Source organism: Phoxinus phoxinus, assembly GCF_949152265.1.
Source record: "Phoxinus phoxinus genome assembly, chromosome: 20".
Lineage (NCBI taxonomy): Eukaryota > Metazoa > Chordata > Actinopteri > Cypriniformes > Leuciscidae > Phoxinus > Phoxinus phoxinus.
Window position 1 is genome coordinate 24851813 of NC_136895.1, and position 24148 is coordinate 24875960.

At 37.1% G+C, this 24148-nt stretch overlaps 1 protein-coding gene and 1 long non-coding RNA gene across 7 annotated transcripts; both read left to right on the forward strand.

The window, feature by feature from the left end:
• Positions 1-4091: 4091 nt before the first annotated feature.
• LOC306988996 (uncharacterized protein) lies at positions 4092-14238 on the forward strand. 3 transcript variants are annotated; one of them, XM_079594256.1, is made up of 6 exons: positions 4092-4274; positions 7625-7930; positions 8282-8620; positions 8700-8824; positions 9839-9899; positions 12897-14134. In XM_079594256.1, exons 1-5 carry the CDS (start codon positions 4193-4195, stop codon positions 9854-9856), a joined length of 870 nt encoding a protein of 289 aa, XP_079450382.1. In that variant the 5' UTR covers positions 4092-4192; the 3' UTR covers positions 9857-9899; positions 12897-14134. The 3 variants fall into 3 exon arrangements, with proteins under 3 accessions (XP_079450382.1, XP_079450383.1, XP_079450381.1); XM_079594257.1 differs by having other exon boundaries at positions 4119-4274; positions 8700-8815; XM_079594255.1 differs by having other exon boundaries at positions 4147-4274; positions 8700-8828; positions 12897-14238.
• A 5939-nt stretch (positions 14239-20177) lies between these two features.
• Positions 20178-23855, forward strand: LOC306988554. 4 transcript variants are annotated; one of them, XR_013795433.1, is made up of 5 exons: positions 20178-20528; positions 21242-21343; positions 22099-22208; positions 22354-22469; positions 23456-23855. It is a non-coding gene; the product is annotated as an uncharacterized lncRNA (long non-coding RNA). The 4 variants fall into 4 exon arrangements; XR_013795434.1 differs by lacking the exon at positions 20178-20528 and having other exon boundaries at positions 20570-21343; XR_013795435.1 differs by lacking the exon at positions 20178-20528 and having other exon boundaries at positions 20570-21343; positions 22354-22453.
• Positions 23856-24148: the final 293 nt, after the last annotated feature.

The following is a 24148-nucleotide window of genomic DNA, read 5'->3' on the forward strand; positions in this document are numbered from 1 at the left end:
TCTGAGGGGTTTGAAATGTGATATTCAGAGATGGACTAATAAAATAAAGATTAGCTTTTTTTATACAAGAACCTTTTACAAGTGATCTAAATATTGGATATTGGCCCATTGGAGCATTTTCATGTTTGGCTAGGGACAATTCACCCTAAAATGAAAATTACAGTGCTATGCATAAGTTTAGACACCCATGCTAAAGTTGACTAAAAAGAGGAATAAAAAATCATCTTTTGGAAATTTAACTTAATGCCTTAATTTAAAAAAATAGGAAAAATCCAACCTTTAAGGACACCAATTTTCTTTGTGAATGAATAATGTATCGTAAATAAATACATTTTCTTCCTTAAAATACAGGGTGCATAAGTTTGGACAACCCTATGTTAAATTCCCATAGAGGCAGGCAGATTTTTATTTTTAAAGGCCAGTTACTTCATGGATCCAGGATACTCTGCATCCTGATAAAGTTCCCTTGGCCTTTGGAATTAAAATAGCCCCACATCATCACATATCCTTCACCATACCTGGAGATTGGCATGGTTTTATTTCAGTTAGCCTAACAGCTGGTTTGATTTGCATTGAGAGATGATCTTATGGAAAGTACTCCATGCCAATCTCCAGGTATGGTGAAGGATATGTGATGATGTGGGGCTATTTTAATTCCAAAGGCCAAGGGAACTTTATCAGGATGCATAGTATCCTGGATTCATGAAGTAACTGGCCTTTAAAAATAAAAATCTGCCTGCCTCTATGGGAATTTAACATAGGGTTGTCCAAACTTATGCACCCTGTATTTTAAGGAAGAAAATTTATTTATTTACGATACATTATTCATTCACAAAGAAAATTGTTGTCCTTAAAGGTTGGATTTTTCCTATTTTTTTAAATTAAGGCATTAAGTTCAATTTCCAAAGGATGATTTTTTATTCCTCTTTTTAGTCAACTTTAGCATGGGTGTCTAAACTTATGCATAGCACTGTAAGTCATCATCAAAAGGAGAATTAAAAAAAATATATCCCTCTCACACTCCATATAATGGCAGTAAATCATGACCAGCATCAAGCTTTTTTTTAAAAAAAGACACAAAAGTATCACAAAATGATCCCATGTGTTGTATATTCTAAGTGTTCTGGGGGTATATGATAGGGTTTGGTGAAAAACAAACAGAAATTGAATGTATTATATTTACTGAAATTGTGGGCACACGTACGGCATTAGAACAACACCAGGGCCTGTGTTTAAATCGCCAAGTGCAAAACATAGATGCAAAATACTCATGAAAAGGATTCAACTGGGGTCTCATTTATTTATTCATTCACTTACATCTGTACAGAGATGTGGTTTGATGTGTTGGCTGACAGAAAGCTTCTGTGTGAGCTCGTGTCTGTGGATGTATGTGCTTCATGTCATGTCTGCACGTCTGCACGTCCGCGGTGTCAGTAGCGCGTTCATGAATAGCATGTGGTTAAAGGGCTTTTTTTCCATTTCTGCTCATATGAAACTGACAGTTTAACCTCTGCTAAAGCGGCTTTACTGTGAAATAAAGTACTGGCCCCAATTATGTCTGACAGATAAACGATTCTCTCAAATCAAACATTGAAAATACCATATCTCTGTGAAATATTAAGATTAATGTTCAAAGACATATGCTCCTCACTGTATACTGTATCCATCATTGTATATACTATTTTACTATATCATCTTGTATACTGTGACCCTGCAGAAAACCTCTAGTTTCAGCTGTTATTTCTATCATAGTTTTAAGTTAATTATATTAACTATTCTTGACCTCACCCTTTTTTTATAAATATATCCTGTTTTTGTCTGTCAGTGTCTTGAGAGTTATTTTAAGAATAAATGCAATGTATGGTTTACTGTTGGATTGTTTATGAATTTTAATGCACATAATTTATTTAGTTTACATCAGTTTTGGGGAGTAATTAACTAAGTAGCAATGCTGCTAACTAACTATTTGTTGTTGCACAGTGCTGCCGTCCAAAGGCAAAATGAAGTAACTACACATTTTGTAAAATTGTTGTTCCTTTAGGCTGTGATCTGTTCGTGTTCTGTGACAGATTTAAATAGGTTCAGAGAAAACTGATTGTAAATTCAAAACAATCAGAAGTCAATCATATTTTTTATTTGAGTTTACTTTAAGGGGTTGCATGATGCTTTTCAATGTGCTCCTTTTCCTTTAGTGTGTAATGTGGATCTGCAAATGCTGCGTCATCGCCTACTTATACTACACCCTAAAAGTATGTCTATTTGTTAAGAAAAAGTACATACTTTTGAGTGGCAAAACAAGCTTTGGGACACACTACTTTGTCATCTTTAACGGACAGCTCTGTCGTGTGCATCCTGTCACCGATTGTCACCTCCATTCAACCTAATTCAATTTCCTACCGTTTCTGAGAATTTTTTTTAGCACGTTCATCTGCCAGTTGTGGGCCTTTCATGCATAGACTCCTCATGTGTTTGCAGTTTGAATGCATTTAAAAGTTAATGGCTAAATGTATATTTACAAAAGTTCACAATGCTCTGCAGATGATATATGACAAAATTGAATACCGGTAAATACATTTTCATCAGGTTAGATACTGATAATTAATCACCTAAACCCCCTTATCTAAACCTCTCTACATAACTCACACAACCTCCATCTGTAGTTTTTAATACTTTTTACCCGTGTTTTGTTTTAAAACGCAAATGCACTAGTGTAAATGGGGCCTAAAACACTAGAAGTCCAGATATTACTGCCGCAAATGTCCACTTCACAATGTGAAATATCAGCATAATGTCCGTCCAAAAGCATAGACAAAGAAAGAAGGCGAGAAACATACACTTCAGTTTGTTTTTAAATGTTATTTTGTTACTTCAGGACATAGTTACAGTGAAGAAGACAAATTAAACCAAAAATGCTGAAATCTCAAAAACTACTTGCCACACTCACATTTAAATAAAATATTTCAAATCAGCAACAAAATCTGATATGAATGATCTCATAAATGTTGTTTCTTATGACCAAACAGCATTACAAAAAAGTGTATTTTTATGGCTAGACAAGTCAATGCGTATGTGCACTAAACTCGCATATCAAGACAGACGCTGTGTCCAATTAGGTACTACATTTGAATTTGAAAAGTATTTTCTTTATGAATGTGTGTTGTCATCACGTGTCATACCGGCATCAGTTGTGTCGCTTCAATGCCATTCATAAATGCTCTGCTGTCCTCATGGGATAGTAAAATGGCCATTGAATGCACACTTCAGGATCATCCGGGTACTTTTTTTCCTATACTGTTTTATGAATAGGCTACTAGTAATTTGGACATACTACTCTTTTGGTGAACAGTTTTTCGCATACTATAGATCTTAATAGTCCCACCCCTTTTCAGCGCTGCGCTCGTGTTGTCTTCTGGTTTGTGTTTCCACAGCATGAAGGTAAGATCTTGTGGATTTATGAATGACCTATAGGCCTACTCATTTTAAAATCAGCCCGGTATACAGACATTTGTTGTGTCATCCGCTTCAAACATTATGCCCATGATTGCTCATGAACTGAACACATGTAAAAAATTATGTAAAAATGGCCTCCGGATGGTTTCCCCCCACCCTCTTTTCTATAAAGATGTGCATACTAAATTGCATTAGCCTCAATTCCAAAACAAACACATAGAAAATCAGTAAGAAACTTACATTTATAGAATTTAATTAACGTGTTGCATCTTGATTTGTACAGTAGCCTGTCTCATGTCTGGTGCAAGGTGTGCCATAATTTTAAAAGAACTATTCAATGCACTGGTCCCTGGTGTTAATAATGCTTGAACATGTTGGAATATATAATATTATAATTATTCATAAATACGCAGTGTCATAACTATATCTCTGAGGTTTATAACAAACCAACCCGTTTGCAAATCGGTAGACAATTGAGCAAGTTATGGATATTTAAAAAGTACATGCACCATTAAAACAATGTTACAAGTGAGCGAGCCCCCTGTGGCAAGATGCCGCCGTGTGCGGACGTCGACCTCCATTGGCCTGCAGCGCGGACGAGACATCTAGCCTTTATTATGTCTATGCTGCCAGTAGCGAATGAAATGTTTGGGGTGGGACTACGGGCTGGCCAATCAGACAGTACAGTACAGTAGAGCGGGGCTTTTCGAATTTCAGTTTTGTGTAGTAACGTTATCCGAATATGCATTCTGCAATCTTTGGGAAATTAGTGAGAAAGCTTCTCTTTGTTTTCATCTTGTTTTTTTCGTGTTTACGTGTGAATGGTAAGACACTTTTATGTGACAATCTCTTTATATATCAACGAAATCATACCTAAAAACGCGATTTATTGTTGGGGATTCAAACAGCAGAACTAAACAGAAAAACAATAATTTGAAGACATTACATTATTTGAGTTTTAATGTGGTGGAAAAGGTATTCTAAAGTATTTTTTATGGATAATATGTCTTTGTTGTATGAATGCACAAACATAGGGAAAGAGAGTGAAATATAAATCAGGATGTGTTGTATGATGTTCTTAAAGGCACAATATGTCAGATTTAGGATATATCAACATATCCAAAAACCACTTGAACAATATCATATATTTTGTTGACTTGTGTAGCCTACTAACATTAGGCAAGGCAAGTTTATTGAGCAGCCTGTAGCACGATGACGTAGCTGGATGGTCCAATACGTAGTGGATGGAGGTGTGTTTTGGTGACGTCATATACGCATGCGCAGTACCGACCTCTGGGTTATAATTCGCATGCGCTGGTCTTAAGTGACATGTATGCTCAATATTGTATTGAGATGATGTTATAACCTGTGTAGCAGTAGTACTGTTAAATAGTAATAAGTAATCATTGACGAATAAGTAATTAATCACATAATTTTAAACCTAAATTTGATAGATTAATAGTATGTCCTCACCGTCCTCAAGTATTTATTTAATGTGTGTAGCCTATATATAACATTTTAAAATAAAGCCATTTTATTTTATTCAGATCAGATGCTATTGAGTGGAAGCAGAAATATGTCAAGTTGACTCTGACTCTGTAATTTGAATCCTAAAGGTACAAAACAATAAGGTCTGTAATCATATTAAAATATCAGTACACATTCAAGGGTAAATGCTAAAATAATAACAGCATCAAGAAAATAAATCTGGTCAGGTGTCAAAAATAAAAGTGCTTAATGATATTTTGCCTGGTAAGAGTTCCTTGCCTTCTTTAATGGCTATACTCATTTTTCCAAAGTGATCTGTACATATGGGTTCTGCTTAATTTGCTGTTCGGTATATGGAAGTGTGTTTTCGCCACAGAGTGAGAAATAAAAAAGGTAATTGCGACTTTTTATCTCACAATTCTGACTTTTTATCTCAGAATTGCGTGATATAAAGTCGCAATTGCAGGTTTTAAAGTCAGAATTGCGTGATATAAAGTCGCAATTGTGTGTTATTAAGTCAGAATTGCGTGATATAAAGTCACATTTCTTTTTAAAATGTTTTATTCTGTGGCGGAAAAGAGCTTCCATACTATAGTGACCATTTATATTTAACTTTATTCTTTTTGGAAAATCAAAGCACGTGCGATTGTTCACCAACTCTCTACTAGTGCGCATGCATATATGACGTCACCAAAACACCACCGCGCATGCGCGTAACAGCGTCCAATATGTATTGGACCATCCAGCTACATCATCGTGCTACAGGCTGCAGCGAGGACCTCTTGAGTTTATGTATAGCACATTTCATACACTATGGTAATTAAAAGTGCTTTACATAGAAAAGCATAAAAATAATCACAAAATGAGAGCAAGAAAAATTTAAACAGTTATTCAAAATGCTTTACATAAGGAGTTTAAGTATTCACACACTATGGCAATTTGTGCTTTTATGGCAATTCAAAGTGCTTTGCATAGAACATAAAAACAAACATTATTCCGAACTTTTCCAACAATGTTTAGATCCAGAGAAATCAGCTATTGGACAACATTACATTGCCTGTGATGTCATATCCAATTTTCAGTTTTACTTCTGTAGAAACCATGGAAACAATTATGTGTTTTGTGAGACAGGTGAGCAACTGTTTTGATGCATTTATCAACCGAAAACGAATCATTGTTAAATAGTGCAACACGGTTAGTCTTAATGTTGGAATCCTTTGTTTTCTTGATTTACCACAAGTAGGCTACCATGTTTTTACCTCAGATACAGCACTATCTTGTCAAGTAGTTTATATAGCATACTCAGAGAGAGTTTTCTCCATAATACAATAAATGACATGCAATAAATGTTCAAATATACTGTAGCAAGTAGCAACATAAGTCATTCTAGCATTCGCTCCAGCGGCCTCTTTACGCCCTGCTTCATCATGCCACTGTAACGTTAATAAAACTTTAATATATTCGCTCATCTATGAACATGATTTCTGCCGAGTCCATCAGATTCCTTTTCATCAGCTGTAGAGGCGAAGACGACTATGATTCCACACTCATTCACAATGTCATCAAGACGCCTTTGTTTTGAATAAGCGACTTCTAGCGGCGAAAATCACATATTGTGCCTTTAAGTAAAGATTAGTCATGAGTGAATGCGTAAATCACTTATGTTCAACTGCTGTTTGTCTGCTCGTGTTACTTAATGAATCAAGACATATTTCTTAATGATCAGTAAAAAAAAAAAAAAAATTCACAGCACTTTCATGTTGTATAATTTTATTTATTTATATACGGTAATTACACTAGTAGCAAGACCACGCCACAACCATGAATGTCGGAAATTATTTATTGAAGAGAGTTGGGGATGAATAGGGAAAGGATGAAGTGGAAGGGGAAAAGGGATAGTTGTCTGGTTGATCTAGGTGTCTGGTGTTGCCGGCCAGGAGTTGGGGCATCATCTCAGTTAAATGTAGGCCAAGTGATTAGGACCCCTGATATAACCTGGAAGGGACGAGAAGAGGGGATGATATGGATGGTTGAATGGATGACAGAGGGATGGGTTGGGAGGGTTCGAGAGAACGAGCCAAACAACATTGTAAGGGGTAGCCTAATATAAGAAGGCTTTGAGACGTCAGGTGACTGGGTGAGGCGTGGCCCCGCTCCCGAACCTTAGTTCACTAGTTAACTCTATATTATAATATATAATTGTATGTATTTATATTAATTTACTTATAATTAAAGGGGCTATGTGGAGTTTTCAGCGGCATCTAGCGGTGATGTTTCAGATTGCAACCAATACGTTTACAAGCGAGTGCTCGTGCGCATGCTTTTTTATTATTATTATGTGGAGTTGTGTTGGAGTCTGTGTTGTGCGGCTCGTTTCTTAGTGTTAGCAAACTCCATGTCATAAAGTTGCAGTGTCGTCGCTGTTGAGTGTAAAGTCAGTAGACGAGGCGAGACGCTCGGGAGCGCGCATGCAGGTCTCAGTCACGTCACTGGATTTCGCGGCAAATCCGACCCGGAGACTTACATAGAAATAGGAATACTTGCTTTCAGAGGTAATAGCAAAACCCGCCAAGTGGATCATTTTATTGTGAGATTACAACCCCTTCACACACGGGCAATAAAAAATGGATTCATTTTTAGTAGAAAAACTCCATACAGCACCTTTAACTATTCATTTCTTCATCAGGTGCTGATAGTGTGTCCGTGTCAGTGATGGAGGGAAATTCAGTCACTCTAAACACTGGTGTTAAAGCTAACCAACAAGATAGTATTAGATGGTATTTTAATGACACTCGCATCGCTCAAATCATTGGAGATCGGAGTAAGATCTGTACAGATGTTCAGTGTGAAGAGAGATTCAGAGACAGACTGAAGCTGGATCATCAGACTGGATCTCTGACCATCACAGACATAAAAAGCACAGACACTGGAGTGTATCAACTACAAATCAGCAGCAGCATCAGAGAAAATATCTTCAATGTTACTGTTAATGGTGAGTAGCTTTTTTTTATGGTTTAACCACACCATTATTGTGTTAGATTTTTTATTTATTTTTTGCATATATTTCGATCACCTTTTTACATTCACATTTGCTGTGAACGTGGAATTTGTAGAATTATCTCAGTTCATAAACGGTTCAGTTTGATTTAAAAGTAAATAATTTCTATTGGCAAACTGAGTCATATCAGTATAAAGATTAATAAAAAGCTTTGTGTTCTGGTGGAGATGATCGTTTCTCACCAAACCATCTCTTATCACATTCTTTTTACCTGTTTAAATGAGGATTTGATGTAAAATGAAATTGTAAATCATGTTCACAACCATCTGTTGATTTGTGTTTCAGGTGTTTCTGCTGCTGAACGAGATGAAGTGAAGAGCAACGAAAGAGAATCTGTCACTTTAGATCCTGATGTAATTAAAAACCCAAATGATTCAATGTCATGGTATTATAATGAGATTATCATCGCTGAAATCACTGGAGATCAGAGTAAGATCTGTACAGATGTTCAGTGTAAAGAGAGATTCAGAGACAGACTGAAGCTGGATCATCAGACTGGATCTCTGACCATCACGAACACCAGAACTGAAGACTCTGGAGACTATCAGGTGAAGATCAACAGCAACATTCCCCATCGCCAACTCAGCATCAGCAGCATAAGGAGATTCAGTGTTACTGTGACTGGTAAGTACAATTTCTGAATGTTAAAATATAGTTCAATATTTTTAAATCTAATAATACTGGCTGTCTTTATCTGTTCTAGATTCAGGGTTGTCTCCGAGAGCTGTGGCAGGAATAGTTGCTGCTGTCGTTCTGCTGGTTTCTGTAGTTGTAGCTGCTGCTGTGATTTACTCTCGTCGCAGGATCCCTACACCAGCAGTACGGAATGCAAGTATTACATACAGCTGATTTAACAAGAAATATGTGATTTCTAGTTAAAAATGTATCTTTAAATGTACCGTAGTATTGCTACTTTTTTATATTAGCACTGTATAATTATAATTGTTTATGTAACAAATGTTTACGATCCAGGTCTAGGATCAGGTTGTAACACATTTATACTGTAAATCAGATCTTCAGGTAAGGCAGTGCCATAATAATAATAATTAAATAATTAATTAAAATAAATTATTGTAGAATTATCTCAGTTCATAAATGATCTCAGTTCAGTTTGAACAGTTTGAAATTGTCCCAATTTACTCACCCTCATGTTGTTCCAAACCTGTATGAGTTTATTTCTTCTGCTGGACACAAAAGAAGATATTTTGAAGAATGCTAGTAACCAAACAGTTGATGGACCCCTATGGAAGTCAGTAGCCGAGTTTCTACCGCAGGAACTAGGGACTTTGGGTTGGTACTCTGTGTTTTGGGCCATCAACTGTTTGGTTACTGACATTCTTCAAAATATCCTCTTTTGTGTTCAGCAGAAGAAAAAAAACTCATACTGGTTTGAAACAACTTTGAGTAAACGATGACAGAATTTAGATTTTTTTTTTTGGGGGGGGGGGGGGGGGGTGAACTATCCCTTTAACTCCAAAATAAACAAAATAATGAATAATATAAAAACAAAAAGTGCAGCTTTATTTAGAGAGCAGGTGTTTTAGAGTTGTATTAGAACATGTCAGTGCGATTTGAAACGCATTTTGTATGGTGCCATTTTTTTTCCTGTAGATTTCACACTGGATGAGAATTCAACTGCAAAATGAAATGTTCAGTGTTTAAAATAACTGACAAAAAGTCACATGATGCAGTTTTATTTTTGTCAGCCATTTTCTAAAACAAAATAGTTTGTGATTTGCAAATCATGAAACACACTATGGCTAGTATTTTTGTGTTCGTGTTACTGAATCATCAGTCCTGTTCATGTCTTTTACCTTGTGTGAATCTGTGTTTTTATTACAGGAAAGTATTGCGCTGTAGCTGATTCGACCCCTGAGGAGTGGTTCTACACTAATAGGTGACGGTGAGTGGTTTGCTATTGTAGCTCTGTCAATCGATAGAGATTTATCTATTGAATATTCTGCCAATCACAGAAATACAATGACAAACTTGTATTCTTTCATTCACATTCACAGTACAACCTCAATTTGGCATTTGCAACTTTTTAAATCTGCCATTGCAATTTCAAATTGCTCAGCCTTTCTCTCTCACCGCCACTTTGTGGCTATATTTGCAGTCTTATTGTAACTTCATTCTGGTGTCCTGTCCCGGGATCAGGCATCTTTTGCACACTTATTCAAAGGTAACATGCTTTACTTGAGTAATTTCATTTGTGGAAAAGGTTGCTAACTTAGTTTAATTACTGATAAATTTTAAATGTGTATACTGTATTTTAAAGGGATAGTTCAGTAAAACTTTAATTCGATAATCCACTTTAGACATTCTACTGACTATAAGTAACTTGGCAACTACAAGTCAACTTATTCTACTAACCCGAACCCTAAAGCCTGTTTTATGCTTCTGCGTCGAATCGACGGCGTACCCCCGCAGACCCTTCTGCGTCGACGCGAACCCCTCTCTGCCGTAGCTCGACGTGCACCTCCAAAAAAATTTAACTACGCGTCGAGGCGACGCAGACCACAAGCGTTCTGGCGGTGAAATGCACCGCGATGCAACACAACCCGACGCAGAACCATAAAACGGCCACGTAGGAGTGACGGCGTAGCTACGGCGTGGAGTTGACGCAGAAGCATAAAACAGGCTTAACACCTAACAATAACCTGACAGTCAGTCTACTAATACTCTAGCTAGAGTTAGTTTACGTGTAGTTGCAAAGTTACTACTATCGAAATAAAGTGGAACCAATAGGGGACCCAAAAATTATAATTCTGTTATTTAATACTCATCTTTTGAACATAAATGCAGATATATTTGAATGAAATCTGAGAGATTTCTGTCCCTCCATTGACAGTCTACACAACTACCAACATTTGGACCAAAAAAAAGGTCTAAATATGAGACGGCAATTTTGAAAGTTGAGAATCACACACAGATATATTTGTTGTTGTATAAAATGTATTTATTTGCAACAGTTATGTTAACAGCTACATTTCTGTCGTTAGAACAGCTATTCAGATGACGGACACCGCGCTGCGCTGTCATGGGAATATCCCGAGTGAAAATAATGAGGAAATTACTTTCTCTATCGTTGCTCCCTTCATCAAGTCCGTTCCAAACGGCTGCATAATGGCACACAAGTACCCCGCTCCCTCCAAAGTGAACATTTCAAGCGCTCTGCCGTCTGTTCTTAAGGGAGTAGGGCATAGGGATGCTCACGAGTATTATGTGAGGGCGTTTTTTGTCCAATAATTAGAATCTCTATTTTTTCAGAATTAAGTTGTAGGAAATTTTATATCTGCTATGAATTCCGTTAATTTTGTGAATATTAACAAAATATTCATAACGTTGACTTAGTATTGTATTTGAATCGAGACCAACATTTGACAGCTATTCAAGCACGATGTTTGTGAGTGACAGGGCATCGCACTTGTCTGTGGTCAATACTGACAACAGCCTCTCTTTCACTGTGCAGTTCTGGTCACCATATCGTAGAACAATAGCGACATTCTCATTGCCCGTCGGGTCCTTGGTTCCATCCACTTTAATTGTAAACCATGACTCTCCAACATCTTTAACAATGTGCTCGGTCACGATTGTACTCATCAGTTCAATTAAATGATTTTGAACATGAATAGAGACAGGAACAGTCCACTGCCCGCGTGACCTCTGTCATCAACTGAATCAATGGTACCCCTCAATGGCAGTTCGTTTGATACCAGGAATTCAATAATGTCTATTATTGCAGACACATAAAGGCGGTTTTGAAAAAGTTGATCTGAATTAACATCGCAATTGCTGCTCTTTCCAAATAGCCATGCATGCCAGATGCTCTTTACAGTTCGCTTGTCTGTAAAATCCTCTCGCTTTATCTGTCACATGCTTCCAATTGCTAAAACCAGTGCTTGTAAACACAGTCAGTCCTGCCAAATTTCTGACTGGGAAAACAAAATGCAGAATTTGCTTGCTCTGAATATTCTTGCCATTCCCTATCATTGTACTAATTCATTTTTATGTTGTGGTTTCTTTGGAAACTGCTTGAGACAAACCTGGACTGGCTTGTCTTTACCGACGTCCTCTGGTACACTAGTAGTAGACTGACAGTGGCGTAAGCGGGCCTGCACTGTCAGTGTCCACAGCACTGCTTATTTGTAGCTCAGATGAGCCAAAGTAAGTAGCAGCAGGTTGTAACGGTGGTGGCCGCCCTAACTTAAATACATTATTTTAAAGAAAACTTCGGGCGCCAGACAGGATTAAACCTGTCAAAATTAAAGTTAACCCAGGATACCACCTGTTACACAACAAATTATAGTAATAATCCCAGAAAAAATCAGTTCACAAGTGATATTTATTCTTCAATTATATAAATGTTCATAATAATAATAATAACACAAAAAAAGAGAAATGGACATAAGAAAAACCCAATAAAAATAAAGTTCAACACTAGCGGTAGGCTAGTAGATCTCAACTCGGTCTTTGATATCCGTGCAGAAAACCCACTCGTGTGTGCAACTTTCCGTAGTGCAAGAAATTTAACGTAATGTTAGGGTGGGGGAGCACGCTAAATCAAACTACCAATAAAAATTTGACTTTGCCTAACAGACTGTCCTTATCTAAAATATTGCTATTCACTCTAGGAAGAAAATGCAATAGGCAGATGTGATATTTAAATAGCATATTTTATCATTAAAATCCCTTTAACATTCATGGTGATTTGAGGGGGCGTTGCCGGCCCTGAACCGGACCCAGGCCTGAGTTTATTATTTTGAAAAATAAAACCGGCCTGTCCATTCAGTAAACATAAGGAAAAAGCACAATCTGTTTGTGTAACTGAATCATCATCATCATCATCATCATCATCATCATCATAATTTACCTTCTGTGAATATGTGTTTTATTACAGGAGGGAGGTTCAAAAGACTCTTCATCGATGGATGCTGCTATTGAGAATGAGACTGAAGCTGCCTGTGAGACACCACTGTAACATCAGTTATTATTGTGACTTTAATTGAAAGGGACATTGAACAGAAGATGGGAAACACGAGAGGAGGATCAGCAGAAACTTTCATTGCTCACAGAGGAACAGTCTCACGATTCCATGATTTTAGTGTTTGGTACCAATGCCAATCAAATTTGACCGCGACAGCACAGCAAAAACTAGTTTTATAGTTTTAAAGACTAATTAGTTTTTAGTCATTTAAATAAGGAATTAAAACATAAATGTATATTTGTTATACATTTTATTTTTTTAGTTAAATAAAAAAAGCTAACAAAAAAATATTAAATTGCATATCAGTAATAAAACGACTTGTTACCAGCAATAGAACAAAGTACTCAATGTTTTTTAAAGCTACTAAAGTGATCAATGCACTAATATGTTTGACATACCAGCAATTTTTTCCTGTCTGTTTAAATTCTCATATCCACCTGAATTTGCAATGTGGAAGTAAGCAGTTTCGTTTGAATGTGCGAGTACTGTAAACGGTAAAACTACAGTATTTGTGCTACAAGCCAGTTTGTGTTTATGCATTTAAATTCCAATTTCCAACTTGTATTTCGGAAAGAACAGGAATCATGCTTTATCAAGGTTTTTTCTTGCCTATAGTTGGGGACATTTAATATTCAACAATATTATAGATCTGCCTTAAAGGTGGATGATGATGAAATTGTTTTTGTATTATTTTCATGTTATCACTGTGAAGCTGCTTTGATACAATCTGTATTGTAAAAAGCGCTATATAAATAAAGGTGACTTGACTTGCCTATGGAGGATATAGGCAAGGCTTTTTTTTAATTTTTTTTTAACTTGCACTTGGAAACCTGGAAAAACGTGTTTTCAGAATATATGACATTTCACATTATACAGTAAGATCTTACACTATATATTGTATGTAGTGTTTAGTTTGAGTTAATCTGTCGAAAGTTGCTTTGTGTAGAGCAGAAGTAAAACTGAGCAGGAATGGAAAATAAACACCTTCAACCCCATGCTATTTATACATTACTGTCACCTTAAACACACTAACAAACTGACATGAATTTTTCATATAATCACCATTGTTGAAATTTGCAATACTGAATCATAAAGAAATTGTAACAGTTAGTCTTCTTACCTGAACATGTGAATAAAAAACATATTTTTTGAAAGTGATGATTAGATTATCTCACTGCCAGGTTGTTTCATTTAATGTGTTGCTATTACACCCATGTGGGGTGGGAGTATCTTAAGCATGATCTGTTTTGACGTTACAATCGAGTTGAAAATCGAGGGGGTCGAGGGTCTGTCTATAAACTTGCTCACTTGAGGAAGTGGAGCACACTTCAGAATGGCGGCTGGGATTCCCTTGGGAGGAAGTGCTTTGGGACGATCACGAGCGAAGTGCACCATCGAAGATCATAGAGACTTAAGGTGGGCTCTTTCGACCACCAAAATCACCCTAGTAACTGCATATAAATTAAAAAAAAAACTTTGGTTCAACTTTGTCCTTCTCTTGAGAGTTAAAGCTGTTCAAATGCTCGCCAAACAAACTGTTGATTATAAAATGAATTAATTGAGTTGAATAGGCTTAATTGTGGCCTTTGTGCATTTTATTGTGTCTTTGGGCATTGAGAAACATCAGCAGAATGATTTAGCAAAAAAAAATTGTGAAAGAATTAATTGATGGACAATAATATATATATTATGTGGTATATAATATATATGGTCTCAGTGGTCTCTTAATTCTTTCAGAACTGTAGAGTGAGATGCAAATCGCTTTAAATATCTTAATATTTCTCATACACAAAATATATGACATTTCACATTATACAGTAAGATCATACACTATATATTGTATGTAGTGTTTAGTTTGAGTTAATATGTCGAAAGTTGCTTAAGTAAAACTGAGCAAGAATGGAAAATAAACACCTTCAACCCCATGCTATTTATACATTACTGTCACCTTAAACACACTAACAAACTGACATCAAATACAAACGTCTAGCAGGAGACATATTCTCATGCACAAGCTGATCATCCACCCAACAGATCAGTCTGTACAGTATGTATGAATCTGGTACTTAAAGACTGAAGTTTGATCATCTTCTCACGGTAACAGGCATATACTCTACATGATCCTCCTCTTCAACTTTCTGTAAAACACAAGATATAATAATAGCAAAGTTATTATATTAGAAATGTGACATCCTGAAAAGATATCTCCTTCGTGCTGCTAAGATAACATGGTAGATTGAGATCAGATTCTCAGTGGTTTTGCTTCAAGGCCTAAATTTTAGATTAGACATCAAGAGGTGATGCAAAAGTTGCAAAATTGTTCATCTTAAAAAATAAACAAATTATTTCAAATCAAGTATTGAAATAAAGTAATATTCACTGTCAGGGAAAATACAATGCAAAAATCTGTGCCTTTAGTTTAGGGGTACAGCTGCTTGTCACTTGCGCAGTACCCTCTAAGCACTTTATCCTCGCCCCTTCTTTACCCCTAGTGCATATTAATACATTAGAGTAGCAACATGTAGGCTCCTACCCTTAAAGTTGACATTAAACGGATGTTGCGATTGTCAATTCTTCCCTATTGTGATGTACTGTATATCCAAGTGAAACAAAACAAATGTAGGGTGGGGCTTGATTTTTCCATGGGGAATTGATTGGTTGACTGGTTGTGGTTTGCTATTGGTTGATCTCATGTGAGTGACAGGTTGCCCTGCCGTCGTCATCAGAAAAGAGAAGAGATGCCGCTGCAAGAGGGTCTCGTTTCTCCTTATGGAGTTGGACTTGTCTTAGTCAAACCAGGCAGCATGCCTCACAGAGGAACGTGCTCGGTCAGTGTTGAACTGCTTGAATTCGTTCAAAGGCAGGACGGCGGCCTCACTGAAACTTTTTTCAGAGGCTCCTGGGGCATATGGCAGTAACGCCGCTCGGATTGCTTCATGTGAGGCTGCTTTAGCACCAGCTTCATGGCCGAGTCCCAAGACTGGCAAGGCAGTGACAATCCGAGTGACAATCACCCTGGCCTGCTGCCAAACCTACAGGTTCAAGCTCTCACGACCTCTCAACCTACGCTTCCGGTAGAGTGGCGTTTCCATCCCCAGGCGGTCCAGCTGATATGGGATTTCTTTGTTGCCGCACATAAATCTGTTTGCCGACCCATTGCCAGTTATTTTACTCCCTGACGAGTGGACCCTCGGCACGGATGCACTGGCGTACAGCTGGCCCCGGGGCCTACGCAAATATGCATTTTTCCCAGTGAGCCTCTTTGCACAGACACTGTGCAAAGTCAGGGAGGACATGTAGCAGTCCCAACTGGACCTGGTTCCCAGGACTAATATTCCTCATGACAGCCCCCTGGCGCATTCCTCTGAGGAAGGACCTGCTTTCTCAGAGACAGGGCACCCTATGGCACCCACGTCCAGACCTCTAAAACCTCCATGTGTTGTCTCTAGACGGGATGCGGAGGACTTATGTGGTCTACCCCCAGTAGTGGTAGTCACCATCACTTCAGCGAGAGTGCCCTCTACAAGGTGCGCTTATGCTGAAGTTAAACCTGTTCGTTGAGTGGTGTTCTTACCGAGAAGCCCCGTGGAAATGCTCAGCATTGTGCTTCTTTTCAGCCTGAATCTTAATGAACCATGTTGTTCATTGGCCATAGAACTGGCCCACCGACTGAGCCTGGGCTCTCCCAAGGTTTTTTCTCCTGATGGAGTTTTTGTTCCTTGCCACTGTCGCCTCTGGCTTTCTTAGTTGGGGATACCTAAATTTTAACATTATTATTATTATTATTATCAATATTATATTATTGATACTGACGTGCATTTTCGGTCAACAAAACTCGCCTGGAATTATGGCTGGCCAATTGTCACATTATCCTGAGACTGGATAGGTGCCCAAGGTTCCCACCACTCCTTTCAATGACCAGGTGATGAACCAGCAAGTGCTGCCCCTGGAGGAGGCAGACCCGCCCTAGCTTTTCTCTGTCCCGTCCACGCATTGCACCTGTACGTGGACCAAACGCAGAGCTTCAGGACCTCAGAACAGCTCTTTGTCTGTTATGGAAGCCAGCAGAAGGGAAAGGCTGCCTCTAAGCAAATGTTGACCCACTGGATAGTGGCCATCGTCTTGGCGCATCAAACCTAAGTTGTGCCGTGTCCCCTCGGGTTGAGAGCTCACTCTACCAGTGTTGCTTCCTCCTGGTTATTGGCGCACGGCGCATTTCTGACAGATATAGAGCTGCGGGCTGGGCGACACCCAACACGTTTGCTAGGTTTTATAGTCCTTGTGTAGAGCCAGTGTCCTCCCGTGTACTCGCCCCAAGTGGCCAGTGAACGCCGGGGTCCCGCTCTGTGTCTCGCTTGCTCAAGACAAGAGTTTCTGTTATGGTGTTGTGTTTTTGTGGTTACCATTGATTTGAAAAGTAGTGTGTGTTGCTGTGTGACTTTAGATAGCTGACACAAACTTGTTCTTGTTTAAAAAAAAAAATTCTCCACCAAATAATTTTGTTAATCTTGTTTTTGCTGTTAATTGATAGTGTTGATGGCTAAGCGATACTGAACTCTTTCAGTTTTTTGATTGCTGGTGTTGTGGCATTTATAAATATCTAATATGGTGCTGTTATGTATGATATGTCATTAAACAGAAAAACTCAAGCGCTTACACATCTGAATGTGACTTACTGCTGAATTTAACCTGAGACCAATGATACTTTCATGTGCAATCAAAAATGTTCTACTTCCCACTTCTGAAGTCATGATTACAAACTCATTGCATTAAATTTTTGACCTGAAGGGCATTCATGTCCAATTTTTAACTGTATCATATTGGAAACTATGTACGATAATTCCAATAACAAGTAAAGGCAGCATAAATACAGAGATTAAATGATTTTACCAATTGTTGTTTTCTTTTGTAGAACCTTGGCTCAGCGTAAGTGATCCCTTCTTCACAAGTCTGAACTGTTTAAACAAGAATAGATGGTTTTACACATGCAGGATGGTTTATAAATCGGAAAACAGGCATTAAAAAGTCTTCAGAGTATGCAATATTTATATTTAAATTATTTTCATATAATTTTCATTAAAGCTGAACAATAATAAAAAAACGATGTTTATTTGAACACCAGGAACAGACTGCATCTTTACACATGCAAGATGGTTCATAAATCGGAAAAAGTTGTTTCATTCTTGAAATAATGTAGAAATGTATTTCTGTGTTTGCATTTGAAGTGTGTTTTATTGCAGTTTGTGTAACTCCCAAACCCAATAACTGCACACAAGATTTTGGTTTCTTCTAATAAAAAGGCAGTAGATGACATTAACTATGAAAATTATGAAAATAATTGTAATATAATTATAATATTAGAGTATTCTTTTATATTACTTTTTAAAAAGCTGTACCTTCTCGGTCAGTTTTTCTGTGTTTCTTGCAGATCACGACTATAGCGACAATCATCAGAGATCCAGCAGCAGAGATCAACACTATCAGAGACACTGGAGAGTGTAAAGAAGACTGTGTGTCCGGTTCTGTGATGATAAAGAAAGAATGAGTCACAAGACAGAGGTCAGGTCAGTAAATACACACATATATCATCGGTGCTGTGGTACCTGCACATGTGTAGCAGAGTGTGTTGATGTCCAGATGTGTGGTCTGGTTGCTGATGGGATTGTTCAGCACACAGCTGTAGGTGTTTTTATCCTGATATTCCACCTCCAGAGGTAGAGAGAGACTGATGCTGAGATCACACACACTGATGCTGGACAATACACTGATTCCTGCGTACCAGGAGAGAGTCGCATCACACACATTCAACACTGATGAACACACCAGTGAACATGATGATGATGATGAAGAAGAGCATTGTGAAGAGTTACTGATGATGACAGGAACAGGCAGACGAGCTGAAAAACATGAAAGAATTAACAGAAATATGAACAAATCAGCATTCTTATTTTTACTTTAATGTTTTGAGTGAATGTTTATTGTAAATTTATAAAACAAATGTTTGGATGATCTCTACTCACCGTAGACAGAAACACTGAATGTTTTTGATGTCAGTTTCGCTCCACTTATCTGTAGTTTATAAACTCCAGTGTGTTCAGTTGTGGTGTGTGTGATGGTCAGAGATCCAGTTTGATCGTCCAGCTTCAGTCTGTCTCTGAATCTCCCATCAGGAACATCATCATATGTGGAGATGGTTTGCTTCTTTTTGTTAATTTTAGCTATGAAAGATGTTTCATCTCTAAATGTCCACACTATGTCTTGATCTTCATGTATTCTAACATCAGATTGTAAAGTGACAGAATCTCCCTCCATCACTGACACCGACTGTATTTCATTTGTTTTGGCACCAGACACACCTGAAGAACATGAACATGGACGTATTAAAGAATAAACAATTATTTTATATTATTGTATTTATAAAACAAAAACAAAAAAACAATCATTTTTGTTTATAAAGCCCGACATCAGCTGTAGATTGTATTGTATAAATGTACACTGAATTATATATTTATTGTATTTAAAACTTATCTGCTGATGAGTAAAATCAAAGTGTGAAGTAAACATTTTTTTAAAGAATAAACATATTCATCTGATAATTACATTTTAATTTATTCTGATAGATCATTAGACAAAGCTCACTGCATCTGATTCACTTTATTTACTCAGGGTTTCGACACTTTCCAAACTAGTTGTATATGATATACTGCTAAATTATTAAAAAATATATTTCTTAGAAATTTCTGGAGAGAATTTGGACTTTAATTCTTGATATTAAGATATAATAACAAAAGACGCCTGTGATTTGCAAGCAGATCAATGGTTTGGGATTTCTGAGCAAGACAATTTTACAATCACAATAGAAAGTGCAGAAATTTTAATTATAAAATTTGGTTAAAAACAGAGACCTCAGCTGATGAAAATGATAATTTGACGTCTAGCAGTTTTGTTACCCTGATACAGAAAGCAATGAAGCCGTAAATTATAAAATGCTTTTATAACTTACCGATCAGTCTCCACCAGCACACACAGAACAAAACAAACATGTGAAACATTTTATTCAACGGTTCACTGAAAAGTCTGATCTAGACTATATCCTGTGTGTGTGTGTGTGTGTGTGTGGGTGCGTGCGTGCCCGTGTGTGTGAGAGAACAACCCAGTCTCACGGCAGTTCGTGATATGGTCACGTAATTTAATCTATTGATTCGTGGCACGGGCACGTTTATTTCGTTATTTTCGTAATTCCAGCACGTTTTTTAAAACTAATGTGTTTCAATGGGAAGCATCTTTCGTGATCAAATCACGATTCTATCTCCCTATCGGGCTGCAGTAGAGAAGCTGTTTAATCAACATTTATTCACGAGATCTTATCATGGTTTATGTATTTATTTTAATTATATTATTTCGTTCTTATTGCCAGGGAAGCTGGATTGCTTTGCTGTTTATTGATATTTAAAAAAATATTTTATTAGTAGGAATTCGCGCTGAAGAAGTCTCATTCCGAACACCTCGCGATATTTGGCATCAGTTCACGTGTGCCAGATGTTGGTAAGTAGTCGTAAATACGCTGTCCTCCTAATAATGTTTGATATAATGTATTTTCTGTGTGTCGAAATTAATCAGATTAGCTCAAGTTCAGTCACTGCATTATATCTGTCATCTCAACGGAGGCTTTGCGTTTCATTGCTTTCTATGAAAATGGTTTCTATGGTGATTAAACACTGTCTGTCACGTGATGTGCTATACAGTAGGCCTAGAGTAGACCTTCAATCAGTTAATCATATTCATATCAGGTTTTTAAGTTGTACAATTAGTTCCAAAGTTGTATGTGTAGTAGAAGCACAGTAAAAACAACACCATGCTTTTACCACAGTAACATTAGTTTTACTGTGATAAGTGTAGTAAAAAGACAGTAATCACACAACTTACCATGCTTTTACCACACTATTGGTAGTTTTAATGTGGTACTTATTGTAAATGCACAGTGACCACAACACTAACCATGCTTTTACCTCAGTAACCTTAGTTTTACTGTGATGGGTAGTAAAGGACAGCAATCACAAAACTTACCATGCTTTTACCTCAGTATTGGTAGTTTTAAAGTGATAATTGTAGTAAATTATGCATATTAACCACAACACCTACCATGCTTTTAATGCTTAATAATGTAACATCCAATATTTGTAAGGAAAATCAGTACTTTTTCCTTTAAATAATCCTATATATTATACATAATGATATTTTATTTTCTCTGTTTTCAGCTGAAAAGACCAAAAGGGCCTTTCGGACTCAGTCAGCCCATTATTGTTTGAGGACAAGTAAACGGAGGAGACGGACCGCTGCAAAGACAAATATTCGCAATGGTACGTATGTGTTGGTTTTAACCCTAAATCAAACATTTTATCAAGCATTTGTTGTTTCTTAAACCTGTTCTTACAAAACCCAAAGCCCAATCAGTATGAACAGTCTCAAAGTCTTAATAATTCACAAGATTTAACAAGTTGTCAAATTCGTACGATACTAGTACATATTTGTATACTCGTACATAATCCTGCAGCTTTTACTCCTAGTGCTGTCATTGGCTACTGCCTCAATTCCTGTACATATTTATCGCGACATTTGTAAATCAGTTGCGCCCCTTCTTGGATAGTAGTCTGATGTCCCACACACTGTCAGAAAGTTTATATTAATTGCATTGTGTATTCATTAAAATGATTACAAATTGGTCCCTGTCTGTTCATGTTCCAATGTCCAATGATACATGATGTCTCTCCACACCTCATAACCTACCTCTGTTTGCAAGAGTGGAAAAGCTAATCTGACTTGTCACATGACATCAGATACTCGATTATTTTGTCGTAATCAGATCAGTTACACTGCTGATAACTGTCCCGTTTGCATGTAAATCATGTTATTTTTAAACGAGTTCATATGATTATTGCTTGCTATTAAAGACATACTTTTATTCATAGAAATGCCAACATATCAGTGAACGTATAACATAAAAATGCTTTTAACATTTAATTATGCAACACTCTTTACAGAAATAAATCCTACAGTTGTATAACTGACTGCTTGCATGTAATGTAATAAAATGACCTTACTTTCTGTATTGCAGGATTACTTTAGATCTCTACAACATCAAACTCAACAGCTCTTTTAAGAGCCAACCCTCACAAGAGCTGCTAGTGATTCGCAGCGGATCTTGCCGTGATCAGCCCTTCCCAGGTAAAGTTTCTAGAATATTTCAATCAGTATTTACTCATCAAATGCTCTCTCCTGAATCGTAAGGTAAATTATAACTGTCTTAATTTATGTTTCAAGAACAATAGTAATTGCACATAGAGTAAGTAGAGACTTTCTTGTTTTACAGCAGAGAAGGAAGACCAGTCCTTATATCAACACAAGCTAATCGAATAAGTCCTTTGTTTCGGGTGAGGAAGGAACATCTGCTGCCCAAAGAAGACAGAAAGGTGCGCGAGTCCATTGGTATGTCTTGTATTGAAACAATGCTGTAATATGTAGTACATAATTTGATTTTGACAATTTTACATTGTACAGGTTATCACTTGGTTTTTGACCAAGTGAAGCTCTTGAAACTAGTGACAGAAGAGTTTGTTGTCTTGAAAAAAATCAAGCATCACTTGCAAAGGCAAAAGAGACCATGCCTTTCTTAAAGATCTTTTAAAATAGGTTGCTGTTGATATGGGTAAAAAATGTTTTGTTCAGTACTTAGCTTATATTATTTGCTGAAATATTATATATATATATATATATATATAATATATATATATAAAATACTTCAATGTGTATATTATATAATGTACTGACTGCTGCTTTGTAAATTTAAATCAGGAACGGCCAACTCTGGCCCTTTAGCGTTCTCCTTTTTGAGGTTGAGAGTTTTCCTCCAACCCTAATCGAGCACATATGAAAATCTTCAGCTTTACTTACAATAGGCAGGAGGGTTTGAGGTTGGAGCCAAATCTGCAGGACAGTGGACGCTAAGGGCCAGAGTAGCCCATCACTGCTTAATATATCGCAGAACATAGGCCCCGTTTACACGAAGTGAAGACACAGATATTTCCCTGCGGTTTGGCCTCTCATTTACACGAAAACCGAGTTTTTATCACAGAAAACGATTATTTCTAAGAACTCGGGCCAAAGTGGAGATTTTGGAAAACTTTGTTTGCACGTTTGCATGTAAACTGACGTCACAGTATGTGACTATTTTCGGGATTCTGATTGGCTAACGTGGGCTTGAGCTTCTCGTTACACTGCCACCTACAGGTTTGGCATGCTCTGGACGGCATATACACGGGTTCGTGTGCACGATGTTATTTTTTAAAACGAAGAGGGGTGAAATGTCCGTTTATGAAAATAGCCTTCCACGTGTAAACATAGCCATAAAGCTGACATGACTGTCCATTAAACAACTTAATTTGTATTGTTTGTGTTTTTTGCTTTACTTTCAGACCAGGACTGGAGAACGCCTGACAATGGGATGTTGAGACTTCTTCCTCTGGTTGAGAAAAAGCTACACCACATCAGTGATCACATCTTCTGTTCTTCTGTTGTACTGTAGGGTACACCTGAACAAACTGTTTAGACGAGGAAGAAGAACATGAACATGATAGAGACATGTACAGGGAAGAGCAAGAAACCAGTTTAGCTGTGATAATGAATCATTATTTTCCAATACAATATCAAATCTGTTTTCTGTATCATAGGTGACTGAATATGATTCTCTGGCACTCATTTTGTGGCTCAGCAGCTGTGAATGGATTAATATGATGTTAATGTATTTTTGAAAACACATTTTTATTTATCTTGAATCTCATTGTCTTTATGCTACTTTATCAACTTTATGCTGTGTCCTCCAAAAAAGTATTGTGTAATAAAGTATGGTGAATATTGTGTATTGAAAGTGGTGTTTGGTACAGTAAAAAAATATATATATATTTGAGAAATGTTAATTTCTTATTTCTTTAGTTTAGTTTAAAACAACTACAATTTTAAATTTTAATTTTAAAACAACTACATGTAATTAATTACCATGATTCTTTTTCTTAGGACATACACATTTAGATCTGGTTAGTGATATTTGGGACAACAATGCAACAAAAGTTGCACATACTTGCATGTATAAGCAGTTTGCAGTGAAATAA